Source organism: Pinus tabuliformis, chromosome 3_2 (assembly GCF_031772625.1).
Source record: "Pinus tabuliformis cultivar Carrire ecotype Pingquan chromosome 3_2, CPIR1, whole genome shotgun sequence".
In the NCBI taxonomy this organism is placed as follows: Eukaryota; Viridiplantae; Streptophyta; class Pinopsida; order Pinales; family Pinaceae; genus Pinus; species Pinus tabuliformis.
In genome coordinates this window covers 211,921,529-211,940,183 of record NC_142302.1, presented here as the reverse complement: position 1 = coordinate 211,940,183, position 18,655 = coordinate 211,921,529, and the positions used below count along the sequence as shown (strand labels likewise).

General features: G+C 37.9%; 1 protein-coding gene across 1 annotated transcript in view; it reads right to left on the bottom strand.

Moving 5' to 3' along the window:
• Positions 1 to 5,898: 5,898 nt before the first annotated feature.
• The window catches only part of LOC149180495 (Ribophorin I), a 51,417-nt gene continuing 38,660 nt past the window's right edge, over positions 5,899 to 18,655 (bottom strand). Inside the window, exons 9-10 of the mRNA XM_089416141.1 lie at positions 6,450 to 6,674; positions 5,899 to 6,334 (exon numbers count right to left, since the gene is read on the bottom strand). Of these exons, the coding sequence (XP_089272267.1) occupies positions 6,143 to 6,334; positions 6,450 to 6,674 (417 nt within the window). The 3' untranslated portion in view covers positions 5,899 to 6,142. The remainder of the gene's footprint in view (positions 6,335 to 6,449; positions 6,675 to 18,655) is intronic.

The following is an 18,655-nucleotide window of genomic DNA, read 5'->3' as shown; positions in this document are numbered from 1 at the left end:
AATTTTGTGAATTTCAATTCCATCCACCAAGACAACCCATTCATCGGAATGCTTTATTTATCCATTTGCAACTTCCCAATTGAGTAAAAATCCATTTTTTATTTCACCTTCATACCCATGAGTTATTGGTTTAAAACAGGCATGTCTTCCTAGCATACATACAACTTGTCGCAAAGATTATTCAATGATCACATGGTTCATCTATCACTTTCACACGCATGTTCTCTTTTCTTGGTCATTCTCTTTTCCCTTTCAAGCTCTTTCGGCCTCCTTTACGATCATGCTTTGTAATCCTTCATTAATAAGATGTATTCTTATGTCTAAAGGTGAAGTACTTGCATCATTCTTACATATAATAATGGCATTTTTGTTTGATGATAACTTCAAGACTTGTTCACTATCATTCTATTGTATATAATAACTAGTAACATTATCCCAGACCACAACTTACTATTCTATGTAGACCAACCTACATATGCTTATCTAAAGCAATGCACTACTTAGAATCAAATTTCCAAGCACCTCCACCCTATAACTAATCTCACACTAAATATTCTTGCATACCAAAATAGCTCCTACAAATCCAGTGGATCATTAGCCATAAATGATCTAATTACTTAAACATGCTCACTAATATACACCTTGTGATACCAAGGTTTTATTCATTATGCCTCAAATGCATTGTGCAAACACCATTATGATATTCATACAATCATCCTAATGCACTCTTATATCACCATACGACTTTTTCCCCAAGCTTAACTTGGGAGATTGTGCATATTGACAGGTACATTATTCAATCAAGTCTAGAAGATTTATTCCTACTAACATATTCTCCTTTGAATTAGCTTTCACAACTATAAGCCCATAATGTATATATCGTTATAATGGATTTGAACCTTAGTCACCTAACACGCGAACACGAAACAGGAAGGACATGGGGATTCGAGTGTCAAACACAAACACATTGAACCCCCGGAACAGGACACATTAAGACAAGTTATATATATATATATATATATATATATATATATATATATATATATATATATAAAAAATTAGATATTTCTTACACAAATTCTCATTCATGATAAAATTCATTGATTCAAACATAGATCTTCATCTAGATGTAAGTTTTACAAAGTAACATTATGCATACAAATACAATTGTGACATGAATGATAAATCATAATACATATTCAATTCATCAATGATCCAATAGGAGAAAAACAAGACACTGTAGTTTTCTCATCAAGTCATCAAAATCAAAATGTGTTATATAAGTAGTACAATACCAATGGAAAATAGAAATAGCAAATACAAAACAACTACAAGTCTACAAGCCTAAGGCAGTAGGTAGCTCATGAGTCATTAATCCTCATCATCAAAATCAGCACCATTGTACTCATCATCATGGTCACCACTACTCTCCTCTGCGGCATCCTCTTCCTCTGTATCCAAAGTCATCTCTGCATATTGTTGGTGTGGAGGATGACCCCTCTACAGCATCACCATCATCAAATGTGACAAGTTCTAGCACTGGCTCATTGAGATCCAAGTTGGTCAATGCCAACTCAACACTGTAATCAGGAAAGACATCACACATCTTTGTCTTTCCCTTCAACCACTCATCCCTCTGCATGTAAATAAGACAAAGGTTGGTGTCCACATACAACATTGTCTCTGCCCTAAACTACTCAAACCTGCTCTTCTTGACACTATACAAATTCCCATATGTGCTCTAATTCCTCTCACAACAAGAGGATGAAGTCACCTGAAAGAGGAGCCTCATGGCTAACTACTGTGGAGGAGGGTTTGTTGCCCCATGAGTTGCCCACCAAGAATAAGGCTTCTTAGCCCCTTGTCGCTAATCACATCATATCCTGCAAATCAACAAGTACCGGTGGAAAACTTTGGAAACCCATCCTCAACCTCATCAAGGGATGCTCTATCCTAAAAAATCTGCTTGAATGCATCTTTCTTCCCCTGTGAGATTTCACCATCCATGTGAGGAGGGAATCTGCGAGAAGGTCCACCATTCAACCACTCATGGTTGTAGTATTTTGGGTTCAATGAGTGAACCAAACAATGTAAATGTGTGCAATTATTGTCCCATATGCTGACAAGAATATCATGTATGGCGGTGAAGGCCTCTGATGATGTCTCATACTCAGGGCACTCACTCTGTAAAATAATGCTCCTCACAGACTCAATCATGGAATCCCATCCCTCATAAACCTCTACTAGGATGGGCTGGTCTGTATCTGCAAATTGAAGCAAAGAAATGATAGGGTCCATGCTCTGATAAGTAGATCTACCCTCTCCCACCAAGCATCATCTAACACTTTGTCCTTCACTCTTTTAGAGGTTGCTTGATCTGTGTTTCTCCAAAAAGGCCAAAACTCTGAAATAACAATGGCCCCAAGAGCGGTCTTGACCTCCCTCAACCTCTTCAACATGATGAATGAAGAGGCAAACCGTGTCTCTGCAATCTTCAAAAATGATAGAATGGTGTACTCCTTGTAGATAGTGAGGGCATTTCTATGAATTTGTACAAAGTTGCGGATATGTTGTGCATCCTCAATAATGCTTCCAATCCAAAGCACATCAAAAGCAATAGATTTAAGTGCTAAATTCAATGAATGGACAATGCAAGGTGTCCAAAACACTTGTGGATATTTAGCTTCCACAATCATGCCAACAGCCTTGTAAACAAGTGCATTATCTGTAATGATTTGCACACAAGAATCAACACCTACATCTTCAATAACTTTAATAAGCAGCTCACCAATATATTGTGCATCCACTAATTTCAAGCCAAGGAAGACACCGTGAAGTTGATGAGTGGGTGTCGTGCTGGATCTGTCCATCCATCAGAAACAATGCTAACCCCAGATGTTGGCCATGTTGATTTAATAGGCTCAAGCATTTTGTCCACCTCTTTTTTTGCCTTTGTCAATAATTTGGTTCTAAGTTTCTCTGACCCAGGTGGCACATACCCTGATGGAGCCCCTTAAGTTAGAGCTCAACACATCTCAATAAATAGAGGTGAGTGTGCAACATTAAAGGATATGAAGTTTTGCTTAAAAAAAAAAAAAAAAAAAAGGCAATAGTGAGATCAAACTCTTCCTGTTTCTTTCATAAAAATCTTGTCCATTGGACCAAGTGCAAGTGCCTTTCTTTTTGTTGTTTGTCCCCCACCATAACTCTCAAATGGAAATTTGTTGTTCTTTTTCCTCAAGAATGGAAGGGGGTCATCATTCTTGTTTTCTTTTAGATTTTGCAGCCACATTTGCCATACCAACATTGGTCTCTCTTTCCATTTCTTTCCTCTTGGGTAAAGGCACCTTTGTACAAACTGCAATTCCACAACTTGGTAAAAGTCAACAAATGAGCTTTCACACAATAATATGTGCTCATGAAATTAGTGTTGAAATAGTTGCATTTCCAACTCGCATTGTCTTCTCCCTTCATATTGTTGTCTAGCCCTTGCTCTTGTGACATATTTCCACAAGGGATATTTGTTATCTTGAGGATGTTGTCTTCCCTGAACATTTGAAGTTGTTGCTCCACTTGCAATAGAGGGAACACTTGTAGCAGACCCTAATGAAATTGGAAGAGGAGGGGCATCTCCAATGGGAACATTATTCCCCTTCCTTTGCCCCTTCCCTGTTGCCCTTGATTGAGCCATGAATGCTGTAAAAAAATAAACAAAAAATGCACAAATTTGTAAAAGAAATGCACATGCAAACTGTCGTAATAAAAATGCAAAAAAATAGAGAGAAAATGCACTTACCTGTTGCTTGAATGTCCTTGAAAAAGCTCCCACACCCTTTGTTATTTGCTCTCACACACCCACAGCAAACCCACAACCAAGAAGAAAGGTGAATGTGAAATTAAAATGGCCAAATTGGCCTTTTAACATCGTGCGGAAGTCTAATTTTCGGGATTTGTGTCCCAGAATCAGGACACAATCGTGTCCAATCGGGATAGAACAAAAAGGCACGAATCCAACCGAATTGTGTTTGATTCACCCGATTCAAGACACGAGAGGCTAGGGGGACGAATCCGGTTTCATATCTTTGAACCTTGTTGTCTACGAACATACATTAGTGCCAATCCACAACCCTCTTTCCTTTCAAACTGCCCAACCCAACAATTCCACACAGTATCCCACTTCCCTCTAGGACTCCAACACACATTGCCTAGGAATCTCACACTACTAAGATTACGGAGAGTTGCCATTGTAACAAATTTATGATTGACAAAGATCATCATCCATACAAACATAATTCTCATTTACCAAAACTACAAAGATTATTAATTGCAACAAAATTCTCAATGACAAATATCATCATCCATACTACCATAATTCTCACATAATCTGTAATTTGATTATAGTACGCTCATGGCAATTTTCTCAAGAATAAATCCCTAAATTTGCCCCAACTGAATGATATTCCGCAAGATATTTCAAACTCTATTAACTTGAACGATTCCCCAAAAACATTTGAACCCTTCCCCACAAAACCTTCGGCTGAATAATAATAATAATTCACTTGCATAGCAAAAAGATAAAATATAAATTCCATGGCATAAACAAGCCATGTATGGTTACGAAAACCAAGATACCTCCTTCATGCACCAACCCTCACATCCACATGATGTAAATCAAAAAAAAATTAAAAAAAAAAAGACAATTAAATTTTAAAGGACTAAGTTAAATAACTTTCAAAATAATTTAGCATGCTTAAGCCCTTGTCTTTCCGCTCTTATGAAATCATAACTCACCATTCGCTGTCCTCTTCTACACCATTCTCTGTCCTCTTCTACAGCGAGTGATGTATTTTTAATATCATTCAATATATAAATCTTACATATTACATCCTTCACTTTTTAGTCATACTAAACAAGGGCATTAAAAACTACAATATAATAGCATCCGACAAATTTGTGAATTTACATAACATACAACAACCCAGATAAAGATAAAGGATCAATAAAGGACATCTTTCACACTGAACCTGTGAAAACAGATCCATTAAACTAAGTACATCTTTGAGAGGAGGTCTAATTAAACACTAGCGATGTAAAGACACGATTTCGGTAATAGGCGATGTATCATCTCCAGTGCACGACACAAAATGCAATCTTCATGGAAAAAAGCAAATACACAACAACAAAATCTGATACTTTATATTTGCCATTAGGCTGTGTTTTTGTGATCTTTTCACAAAGAATGACAAATGAAAAATGCAATTCGCCTTTATATATGTTAAAATACAATGTCAGAAAAAGTCTTATACCCATCAAATATGTAATAAGATGAGATATTTTGATAGTTTGACACGAGTGCGACGCACTTCATATATTTGATATTTAATCCAATTAAAATTAAGCCAAGAGTTAACATTCCCCTTGCTAAAGAAATGCCTTGAACTTAAAGACACTTATTGCCCCATATCGAGGAATTTGATCTTTCCAGAGTTATATATAAAACCCCATGGTAAAACAATTTTCACAAATTTTTAGTAATACTCAACATTCACCTTGCAAAAGAAGTGCCTTGAACTTGGACACTTATTGCCCCATATCGAGGAATTTGATCTTTCCAGAGTTATATATAAAAACCCACGGTAAACCACGAATTTTTAGTAATCAAAATTTACTCACCCCGTTCACCAAGACCAGTGTATCTGAGATCCTAGAAACTTCCAATATTGATTTTACCCTAACAAAACAGGCAGAATATGAACAGCTACATTACAGAATCAATTTAAATACCCAAGCATCCAATTATGTTAACAGCAATTTTGCATCATTTTAAAAGGTCAGCTTCATTGTTTCATTCCGGTCTCATTTCATGTTCAGCGTCTGCTTGTATTGCAAAAGAAGAGGTAATTTAAGCTTCTCTTTGTTCATTTTTTCACATAAAATAGTTCCAGTGCACAATTCTTAACAGACTGGCCTCTCTCTCCACATACGAACTATTTAAATTCTGCAACATTAAAAGCTAGGAAGAAAAGTCATCCTCTCATAATAAAATCTTTCAGAACGGCACAGCTGCTCATTCTCAATTATAACAAAAAAGAAAACCTTCCTCTCAGTGAACTTTATACCTATCAGACTAACTGGACATCAGTTATATCTCATCAACTGCCTGCAACAACTCATCTACCTCTTGTTTCAAAACAATAAGCTTCTGCTCATGAGAAGATATGCGACTGTCAATCTCCTTACTTGGTAGCTTCCTATCGTAGCTATCAACTACTACAGTATGTTTCTGAATTAACTTGTCCTGCTTTTCTTTCTCTTTATGAATCAACTCTTCTACCTGCATGTTCAATGGAATTTTATTTCCATTAAATCAGTAGGAAAATTCAAAAACAAATTATGTAATTGATTGAAGCCCACATAAACTGCAACAACAAAGCCCAAAAGCAACCAACCTTGGGCAAAATATGCAACGCTTGGGAGGAAGACTGCAAGATATCAAGTATAGACTTCAGCTCCTTCGCAGTATCTTTCAATGTAGCATCAGCTGCCTTCCGAACAGCCTTGCAAGCTTGTACGTCTCCAGTCCGTGCAAGATCACGCAATGACGTCTCAAGTTTTTCACTGACAGTTAAGCGCAGATTCATGACATTTTGTAGGCGCTGAATGGCATCTTGGACCTGCATTAGCAAAAACCAATTAATGCAGAGGTGATCTAAAATGATAAGTTACATATATCATAAACGAGTTAAACTCAGCATGTATGGTTTGAACCAGCACGGTTTATGATTATAATCTGAACACCGTATACTTCCCCAGTTATAGTATTGTTTAGGAGTGGCTGCAGCCATGACAGGTTTTCAAAATTTCACGATTGGAAAATTCACCAGGATTAACATTTGCAAAAAAAGCATAGGCATATAAAACATACATTGTCAAAAGACGGCACTCTGAACAGATTCAACATAATGTTATTGACAGGGAACATCAGTAATCATTAATGTTCCACCGAGTTTCCTGGATGGGGGACACATGAATGGGGAGAACGCTTGGGGAGAGGGAGGGGAGAGAGGGGCATGTGGAAGTACCCCCAAATTTTAGGGAAATTTGAGGGGAGTGTGGGTGGGGGGTCATCAGAGTATATATAATTCAGTAGGGCGGGGGACATCATAGTGTGTGTATTATAAATATGATTCAAATTCAATGATGAAATACACTGATTCATAATTTCATACATCATAAATGATTCAATAAAAATAGAATTTTAGGGAAATTCAGGGGGCAGGGTGTTGAAATATGGTTGTCATTGATGTCAACCCAAGCAGCACCAGAAGAAGCCCGGCCTTTGACGACACAAATGACAAGGAAAATTAAGGTTTTGGGGGTCTAAGTCATCTTCATTGGATGGTCCTCGCCATGGTCACAAAACTCCTCACAGTTTTAAGAGATATGCCAAATTTAAGTTAATGCGCCCATCTCGTGGTCAAAATCCCCAACACAGATGCTGTGGCAGCCCATCATTGGATAGTTATTTATCTCGTGGGCATAGAAGGTTTTTTTCATTAAATTATTATTATTGAAGGATTTTGATGGACTATTATTAAAATCAAATTGGTCCAAACATTAAAACAAATTTGATTCAAAGGTTTTGGCTCCAAGCCAAATTCAAATTTCAAATTGAATTTTATTGGCTTCCCTCCAAAATACTTCAAGTCGGCTGCCCTCAAGGACGTCCCTCCAAAACTATATAAAGGCACTTATATCCTTCACAAAGGTAAGTGATTCATTGATTGATCCTGTACTAGATTTCGCTCTGACCTGGGGTAGCCACACAAACTTAGAGAGAAGGTCTTTCTGTTTTGGTTGGGCATTCGCTTGGGTTTGGCTAGGTTCATTTTGGCAAGGGTTTCATTGGAGATTTCTGTTGCTGTTCAGCCTCCTTGCAGCGGATCTGAGGCTGTAATCAATGAACCAAATTTGAAGCAAGTCTGGGGTTTGTCCAGGAAGATTTCACATGACAATCTATTACTCGGGCTCCATTATTGCGGCACATTTTGTTGAATTGTGTGGGCATCCGGTCCTACTTTTATTTGGTTCTGAAGCACATCACTTGAAGACACTACTTGGGCCCTCTTGACACACAAGTCTATCCTGAAGAAACCCTTCTGGCTGAGGTAAGATCTGATCATTACAAGGAAAATAAAAGCCCCAACAGTGAATTTTCATCAGCAAATCAAGCCCTAACTCAAGAGCAATTTCTGTGGAGAAGTCTCTTCATAATTGTGGAAACTGAGCTCGGGTTGGAAGCTTCATTACATGACTGATCCTTCAGTTCTGAGGTTAGATAAGGATCAACCTCACTGCAAAACAGTTCTCTTCTTGATGGCACAAATCTTCGCCAAATCTGAAGTTCACTGATCCTGATTGCAAGGTATGTACACTAAGGTTTAGTTGTAATAGACCCATACAGATTGCAGATCTAGTGGAGTTATATTTAAGTGAAGTGTTTAGTGCACCTGAGGTTGACTTGACCTGGACTATCTTATAAATTTGTTGTTAAACTGGACCATGTGGTAAGAGTCAGTTCTGAAGTTCTTTTATATCAGATCAGAGCATCAAGCAGAGGAACAGTATTAGAATCCTCAGATCTGAGTTGTGGCTAAGCTTTATGAATGGCTGATATCTGTACTCAAAAGAGGGTTCTGTGCCCTTGTTATATCAGCACTTTGAAGGCATCAAAAGTGATATATTACATCAGCACTTGGAAGGAATCTGAGGCATCAAAAGTGATATATTGCATCATCAGGGATACACATTGCTTCAGTAAATTTGAGGACATCTTCAGGGCATCAACAGATCAGAAGAATAGAGGTACATTTGTTCAGTTTGTTCATCACTTGGCAGCAACATTGAAGTAGTCTGACTTTATTGAAAATCTGAAGCATGTATAAGCATGTAAGGTCGGAGCCTGCACAGGGCGTTGGAGCATCATTCCAGTAGGAGTTGGTAAGGCCCCCGTTGGAGCATCCTTCCAGTTGAAGTTGGTAAATTGAACGTTTTTTCTAGAGTACTAGGGAGTTGGGGCTTCCCTTTCAGTTGGAACTGAAGCATCAATTTGTACTCATAAAAATATTAGAGAAATGTTCGGTAGTTCTAAATCTTGATTTTTCATCTTTTTACTTTAAGAATTTAACATTACCATTAATTACATAGCATTAATAGGGCCCTAGGGTTGAATATCATGCTTCTCCACTCATAAAATTATTCTTTTTAGAAAAATTTTGAGGGGCACCCAAATGTCCCCCCTTTAGAGGGTGGTCACTAGCTATTTTTGAGGGGACATTGCCACAAGCACCCCTTTTGGGGAAATGTGTCCTCCTGCATTTCCTTGAGTTTTCTCAAAAAGGGGGCATGGGGGAATGTTTCCCTAATCGTCTCCCAATCCCAGGGGCGTGGGAAACATGGGAAGCATGCCACCCCTACCTGGGGGACACATCCCCGTGGAACACTGGTAATCACTAACCCAAATAAAATGAACTTCACGGTTCATGATAAGAGTACAACTATCAATGAGTTAAATCCTGCTAGTGGAATCGAATTCCAAGGGTTTTGTTTTGTAAAGTGGCCAAGGTTCAAAACTCGTGGTAGTCAAGAGCTAAGTCACATGGTTTGAGTTTGTGTTTGAATTCAACAAGTTTGAAGTTCGCCAGAAATTCGACATTATAAATTTTGGTCATAAAATTGGACATTAAATTCGAAAACTTCAAATTGGACATATATATGCCAATTTAACATTGAAGTGCAGTTGAGTGGAGAGTGTAGAGAATAGAGTCGCGATTCTCGGTGTTTTTGAGCAAAGAGTCGAGACTATTAGTTTTTTCAAGCAGGGAGTCTAGACTATAAATTGTTAAGGCTATGTGTTTAGTATTCCTCTCAGTGCAAGTATTTGATGTAAATTCAGTGAAATTGTTAAAGTTCCACATGAGTATATAATGTTGTAAATCTTGTTACTCGTGCATTTGTTAGGTCCCTATAATACTAGTGATTCCCCCAATACTATTATCATTGTAGCCCTTATTGTTATTGTTGTGCCCCAGTTGTCCCCACATTGTTATTATTGTGCACCATAGAACCCCACTATTGTTATTGTTGTGCCCTTATATTATTATTGTTATGTCGGCTTTGATTATATTATGACCCCTTAGACTCCTATATATAGAAAGGAGGTTTTTGCATTTGAATCATCCAAGAATTGTTCATTTGTGTAATGTAAAGGAGGTTGTCCCTCGAAGAGGATTATTTTGAATTCGTTTATCTATATGTTCTTCTATTTTGTGAGCTGGTTGCATAACATTTGGTATCAGGGCTTTGATTTCTATGGTTTCGTTTCTCCAAGCAGGTCATCATGGCAATTTTGCTATAACTTTTTTATATGACGTTTCATAATATGAAAAAAAAACCCATTTGAGCTGAAATCTTGATGACCCTCACGTCTGAATTTCAGAGCTTGTCTCGCTATATTTTCGAAGATATGATCCAAAGTAGTTAGGATTTTTGCAGGATCCCGAATTACATCCTAAATAGGTGACCTTGGGAAAACCGTCATAACTTTATCTCTGAGTATCAGACTGAAATTTCGTAAAAAGATACAAAAAGAGGACGGACTGTAGTTTTTTTTGCGTCGTTTTCAGGTCCAAAGGTTGAAACAATGACACATGGCACTTCTTACAAGTTCGCTCTACTGAAAAAGTGTATAATCAGGTCATCTTGGGAGATTGGGCATAACTCTTTCTTGGAGAATCCAATTTTGATCAGACTGGTGACATTGGAAAGAGGACTGAAAGGACTACCACAGATCGCAATTTCAGACCTTGGAGATCAAAAATTTCAGAGATACATTAGATTCAATATCAAGCTCCTACAAATAAGAAAAAATTGTGTAGTCTTTATAAAAATTTGCATAAGTTTTGTTTGAAGTAATTAAAGGGGAATAGTGAATAAAATTATCATTAGTTGATGCCCCGAAGAAAGAAAATGGCAACACCTAGTAAGAAACCCGAAAGCTCTACTATGACACATGAAGAATAGGAAGAAATGCAGCATGATATATAAAAATTACAAGACCAAGTGCAACAAATTTCTCTCTCACAAAAAATAACAGAAGCTAAGATGGATGGTTTGAAAGACAACATTGAAGATTGGAAGAAAGACATGGAAGGTTGGAAGGAAGGTTTGACAAAGTTGCTACAAGAAAGGCTTCCTAATGGCGAAAAGGTAGTAGAGCAAACTCATAATGAGAACAAAAGAAATGTTAATCATGATTCGAAGAAGGACAACATTGAAGATTTGAAGAAAGACGTGGAAGGTTTGACAAAGTTTCTACAAGAAAGGCTTCCTAATGGTGAAAAGGTAGTAGACGAAACTCATGATGATAACAAAATAAATGTTAATCATGATTTCATAACCTTTAATGTTGAAATAAAGACCCATCACGTCCCAAAGATCGATAAGAGGAAGTTTGATGGCAAGGATCCTGTAAAATGGATACTACAGATAGAACAATATTTCGATCTCCATAATGTGCAAAACATAGAAAAAGTACGCATTGCAATTTTATATTTGGAACCCAATCAGTTTGTATGGTATTGATGGCTTTGCTCTCGTAAACAAATTGTCACTTGGTCAATTTTAACAGACAAAATGATAGCACATTATGAGGATACAAAGAGCAACACCTTCTTTAACCAATTGATAAATCTCAAACAAAAGGGTTCAATTGTGGAGCACATTGAAGACATCCAAAAATTGAATATAAGGGTAAATGATATTCCAGAGGAGCATAGGATTGATGTGTTCATAGGGACTTTAAAGGATAACATCCAACATGAGATTCGCCTTTGGGAACCTGATTCATTGGAGAAGGCATTCAAATTGGCAAGAAAAATTGAAAGCAAAATTATGGCAACAAGGAAGCATACCACTCACAACTATAAAGATGGAAGTGTGGCTGCCCCTAGCCTTCCACAACCTACAAGGTTGACACCACAACAATTGAAAGAAAAAAGAGCGAAGGGGCTCTGTTATAGTTGTGATAGCAAATACACTAAAGGTCATAAGTGTGCTGATAAGAAATTATTTTACATAGATTGTGAAAAGGAGGAAGAAAAGGAACAAGAAACGTCAAAAAAAGCGGATATACATCAGGAATCAACCCTAGAGAAAGAAGAAATGAATCCAACCATATCTTGTAATGCATTGGCAGGAATTACTACTCCTCAAACTCTCAAGATAGGAGGACATATCAAAAAGAAAAAAGTAATAGCGTTGATTGATTCGGGTAGCACCCATAATTTTGTTCATTGTAAGATAGCTAAGGAATTGAATTGCTTCCTGTATCCAACACCAGAGTGTCAAGTGATGGTTGCAAATGGAGGAACAGTAAATTGCTCTAGAGAGTGCCATAATATGACGCTATCCATGGGAGAATATGTATTGAATAGTCCTATGCTTTCTATTCCAATGGCTGGTGTTGATGTTGTGCTAGGAGTCTAATGGCTACAATATTTGGGTACGATATCTTTTAATTTTCAAGAACTTCTCATGAAATTTTGTTGGCAAGGAAAAGAAGTCAGTAGAATTTCACACATTGAAATCATTTATTTCTCCATATATCCAAAAAGTCTTGGACGATCATTCCAAGGTGTTTGAGACTCCCAAAAGCCTCCCACCTATTAGTGATCATGATCATGCTATTCATTTGATTCAAGGAAGTGTTCCTCCAAACATCAGACCTTACAAATATTCCTATGCCCAAAAGAGTGAAATTGAATGTATGGTTGCAGAAACGCTAGAGGCTGGTATAATTCAACCTAGTCAAAGTTCTTTCTCTGCTCCAATAGTATTGATGTACAAGAAGGATGGATCAGGGCGCATGTGTCCGGATTATGGGGAGCTCAACAAGCTCACTATAAAGATAAATTTCCCATTCCTGTCATTGATGAATTGTTGGATGAATTACATGGAGCAATTTACTTCACCAAGTTGGATCTTCGTTAAGGATATCATCAAATCAAAATTAAGACTGAAGACATTCTGAAAATAGCGTTTAGAACTCATGAGGGTCATTATGAATTTTTGGTCATGCCTTTTGGCCTTACCAATGCACTTTCCACATTTCAAGGTTTGAAGAATTCCATTTTCAAACCCTTTCTTAGAAAATTTGTGTTAGTACTTTTTGATGATATACTAATCTACAGCAAGTCATGGAAGGATCATGTTCAACATGTTGACAAGGTGCTCAAACTATTGGAGGGGAAACAATTATATGCAAAAACCTCCAAATGTTTCTTTGGAGTACAAGAGGTGGAATATCTATCTCATGAAGGTGTTAAGGTAAACCCTAGCAACACCTCTAACAACATTACCGAAGAAAGATGCATTTTCTTGGACTCCAGAAGCAACGAAGGCATTTGAATATCTTAAAGGAGCAATGTGCCAAGCACCGGTCTTAGCTACCCCAGACTTCACAAAAGCCTTTATTGTGGAATGTGATGCCTCGGGAAATGGAATTGGCATTGTTTTCATGCAACAAGGAATACCCATTGCTTTTGAAAGTCATCCAACCAAAGGAAAGTATTTACACAAAGCTATTTATTACACAAATGAACAATTCTTGGATGCTTCAAATGACAAAACCACCTTTCTATATATACGAGTCTAAGGGGTCACAAAATAATCAAAGCCGACATAACAATAATAATATAAGGGCACAACAATAACAATAGCGGGGTTCTATGGTGCAAAATAATAACAATATAGAGACAACTGGGGCACAACAATAACAATAAGGACTACAATGTCAATAGTAATGGGGGAATCACTAGTATTATAGGGACCTAACATGCCCCTCTCCTTCAAAAAAGTGTTGTCCTCAATGCTAGAGTAGTTTTGGATGCTTCTGTATAAAATTCTCTTCCTCCCATGTGGAATCTTCAACGAGTAAGTTCTTGTACTTGATGAGATACTCTGAAATTGATAGACTTCGTAGTTGTCGAGTTCTTGTTTCTGTGACTACTTCAGGTTCCAATATGTTTTTTCCTTCCTCGTCAAGTTCTGGCAATATTGTTTGAACTGGGAGCTTGTCACCTATAACCATCTTTAAGCATGAAACATGGAAAACTGGGTGCACTCAAGAAGATGCAGGAAGCTCCAATTTGTATGCCATAGTACCAATCTTTTGCAATACCTTGTACAGACCATAATAATTTGGTGATAATTTATTATCCTTCTTAGCTTGCTTGAGGGAAATTTGTTTGTATGGCTGTAGTTGTAGAAATACCCAGTCACCTACATCAAAACTTCTTTCACTACGATGTTGATCTGCTTGTTGTTTCATTCTGTTCTGCGCCAAAGTGATGTTATCCTTTAAGAGTTGGAGAACTTGTTATTAATGCTCGATGTGATCTTCCACTGCTTGAACCTTAGAATTTTCTCTTAAAAATGTTTTGATAGACGGTGGATGATATCCATAAAGTGCCATAAATTGGGTCATTTTTGTTGCAGTATGGAAGGAAGTGTTATACCACCATTCAGCCAGAGGCAACCACTTGACCCATTGTGTTCGTTTATCAGATACAAAGCAACCAAGATATCCTTCTGTTGTGCTCTACAACAACCCCCCATTTCATACCATTTTATTCACAAAACTATAATATGAAATGGGTCCCTTTTTATTTTTAATTGGTATCAACTTTGTATTATTCAAAAAGGTCCGAAAACAAAATGAAAACATTACAAAAGACCTTTTTGACAAACCAATTATTTGGTCTTATAATATAAATGATTGATCTTTTATCATTGCGATAAAGCGATCGCAAGATCGCATATCGCAATGACAAAGGAGGCATAACTTAAAGGCCCATTGGTTTTCTCCGACGCGATAACATGCAATAGGCTATCGGATATCGGCAATCATAAGTTCCCATAACAAAAGTGCCTCCCGCTCCGATGCGATGCGATCAAGTGCTTTTTGCTCCGATGCGATGCGATCACATCCCTTTCGCCCCGATGCGATGCGATATCGCTATCGGCGATCGGGGATATACCATGCATGCTTTTTAAAGTGCCCCACTCAATAATCCCGATGCGATGCGATATCGCTATCGGCGATCGGGGATTCCAAAAGGTGTCAATATAAAGATTTAAGTTTTCCCCCGACGCCCGATTGCGATAAAGCCAAAAGCGCAAACTTCAAAAAACCATTAAAGCAGAGATATTACGATTAATTCGTATTAAAGGCCTTATCTTTCAAACAGTGATTCACCCGCGCTCAACCGCCAAAACATCCAAGGCACGCTTAAACAAATCATTCGGCCGATAAACGATATGATGGGCATTTAATGGATTGGCAGGTTTTAACAGCCATTCAATGAAATAGTTAATTTAAAAAATCTTCTCATAGATTGTATCTGCGGCCACTTTAAGTTAATCCTTCATCGCGCATTGATCAATATATCTCACTCGTATTTGGTTTTTGCTACCAATTCTCTGTGTTACGCTTATTTCCACTACTGTGCAGAATTCTTCCGAAGTAATAGATTCAAGCAGAATGGGGAAGAAGGCTAAGAAAACCGCAATCTCTTCTGCTGCACCAGCCACAGGACAAGTCGTCGTTGATCGAGCAACTAAAAAGAAAGGATTGATATCTGATACTACATGTTCAGGACTTGGCAAGACCACTTGGCAAAGTACCTATAATTTGATCGAGGCAGAATAACCAAAGGTGACGGCAGTACAAGCTACAGCGGGTTCCAATCGAAAATCTGATGGTACTTTAAAAGACTTGGCTGACTCTTTCCTTCATCAGATAGCGGCTCGGGAACAAATTCTCCCATATACGGATGTAGTGAAGTGGGCCATTGAGGAAATCCCAATCACAGACAGAACCTTCTGCACCAGAGATGGGAGAATCTTTGGTTCGTTCAAGGCTGATGATTTGAGGCAAATGTATCATTTGCCTGAGCCAGAGAAGAAGTACAACAAGGCATTTCTGGAGAAATTCCGAAATGAGAACGAAACTGAATCCAAACCCATTCAGGATTGGAGGCAAAATACGGCGAAACACAAGCATGAAACTTCCAGTAAGTACTCTGTTGATTCTCTATGTTCTCCATATTGTTATGATGGGATAATGATGTGTAGATTGTGGGGGTTGCACGATTCCGCTAATTTCACTATAGAAATGGTTCCCTGGATGGAAGCGGCGTGTAATAGTGAGATAATGGATTGGGCAACCATACTGTCAGATAAGCTAGCGACAGCAGTTCTTAATTTTAGAACTAAAACTTCCGTCTCTGAAAGGCTTATTCCCCCATTCTACTACAGTGCTTATATTCTAGATACCCTGTGTTTTAATTCTGAGTTTCCTGTACTCGGCTGGAGGTGGACTACACAAGACCCCACGCCAATTCACATATACCATCAGAAATTGTGGAAGACTTCCTATAAGCACCATTTATACCAAGTCTGCAACGGCTTCATGTTACCCATTCATTACTCTATTTTTAATAAACCTGCTCCCAAAATTTCTTACCAAGCAGGCATTGATTTGACATCAATAGGAAGATGGTTCGGAGAGGAGAAATTTACTTATATAAGAGTTTTCGGCAGCCAAGCCAAACCTCATGTCCTTCCTTTGTACATACCTGATAAACTGCTAGCAAGGGAGATAGCCTATCAGATTATTGCCGAAGGAGTTACACAAACTCTGAAGAAAAATAAGAAGCAGGTCTGGCCCTCCTTTCCTCTGAGATGTGGTGTCTACACTTTGCATGATTTCAAACATGCAGAAAAAGAAGCTATGAAGATGAAGTCATTAACTCTAGCGACTCTCCCTAACAGGCGATTTGATCCCAACAAAGTCGCCTATAATGCACTTGAACAGGCCAAATTGACAAAGTTTGATCATATAGAAGATAAGTTTGATGACCTGTTCTCCTCAGCTGAATCAATGTATCAAGTTAGATCGTTGGCCATAATGGAATACAAGGATGAAGGGTTAGTTGAATTCAACAGACTTAGAGAACAGAGGTTGCAAACTCTGCCTCTAGATCTGTTAGCGACAACCCCAGCAACAGGACCAAGCGAGCCTGAACAGCAACATCCTAAGGAACCTCCGGTTACAACAGAAGAACAGGAGAAAGTGCAAGAGGAAACCCAGACTAAAGAGCAGGAACAGAGCAACATAGAGGTAAATGTAGATACTCAAATTGATCCCAAATTGCTCCAGGAATGGCAGCAATTTGATTCAATTATCAGTAGTCTTGAATGCTCAAAGGACACCGAAACTTCAAAAGCGGCAGATACACAGGAGACCACTTCAAAACAGGTTCCAAGTGGAACCAGCGGCCTACCCAGTTCGAAGGAAGTAGAAATAATCCCAAAGGATCCCTCCGATCAAATTGTTTTGCAGATAGAAGAAATTCGTCCCTTGGATGTCTTCTATAGCCCAAGCTTTTATGCAATTGTGCACTACTGTCTTTGTTTGAAAGTATTTATGCGTTGAAAGAAGAATCTCAAATAGCGATTGATATCGGGAGTGACTAGCAGCTCATATGGTACTATTATCTATGTCTGAATTCATTCCTTTTATATGAATTGTTGTTTGATCGCCTTTGCTATTATCGAATATATGTATGTGTTTTAACAGCATTTCTTTATTTCCTCCACTATTGGATGTTTATGGTAATGCTTTTCTTTTGATCATATATGTATTGATGATATAAATGATAAGTGTAGCAATATTGCGTTAATCACTTTGTTTAACTATTTAAGCAAAGTAATCCTTGAATGAATAAATGTCCATGTTTATTAGATGGAGTCATCTATATGCCTGTTAATAAACATAGATCATCAAGCGCTACACTTCAAAGTACAATAGTTCCCGGGATTAGTAGTAGTTCTTTTATTTTGCTAATAGATCAAGTTATTCGCCTATCGTTAGAATAGACAATCAATCATTCATCCATCCCGTTTATTCATTACTGGGAAACTGGTCCCATTATCCCCAGTCGGAGCCACTATTCCAAACGAAAAAGGAGCTGTATTAAGGTCCGGACCGGGTGGTTATCCCCCAATGTTGATACAACGATTTTCGGGGCATCAACACCTTCCAAACATTTGTTCACTATCTCAGTTTGCCCATCAGATTGAGGATGAGAAGATGAACTATGAGTTAACTGAGTACCCAGACAAGAAAATAATTCAATCCAAAAATTTCCAGTGAAAATGGGATCTCTGTCGCTTACAATAATCTTTGGGTTTTCATGTAGCTTTTGAATTGTTTCCATAAATGCAATAGCAACTGAACGGGCTTCAAATGGATGAGATAATGCAAAAAAGTATGCATACTTGGTAAGTCTATCAACTACCACCATGATGACACTCTTTCCTTCGGACTTGGGTAAACTTGTGATAAAACCCATTGAAACCTCCTCCCAATGTTGACTTGGAATGGATAAAGGTTGTAACAAACCCGGGGTTTTAATTGTCTCAACTTTATTTTGTTGGCAAACCAAACATTCTGCCACAAACCTTTGAATATCAGATTTAAGGCCATCCCAAAAAAATTCCTTCTTAACTTTATGGTAAGTTTTTAAAAATC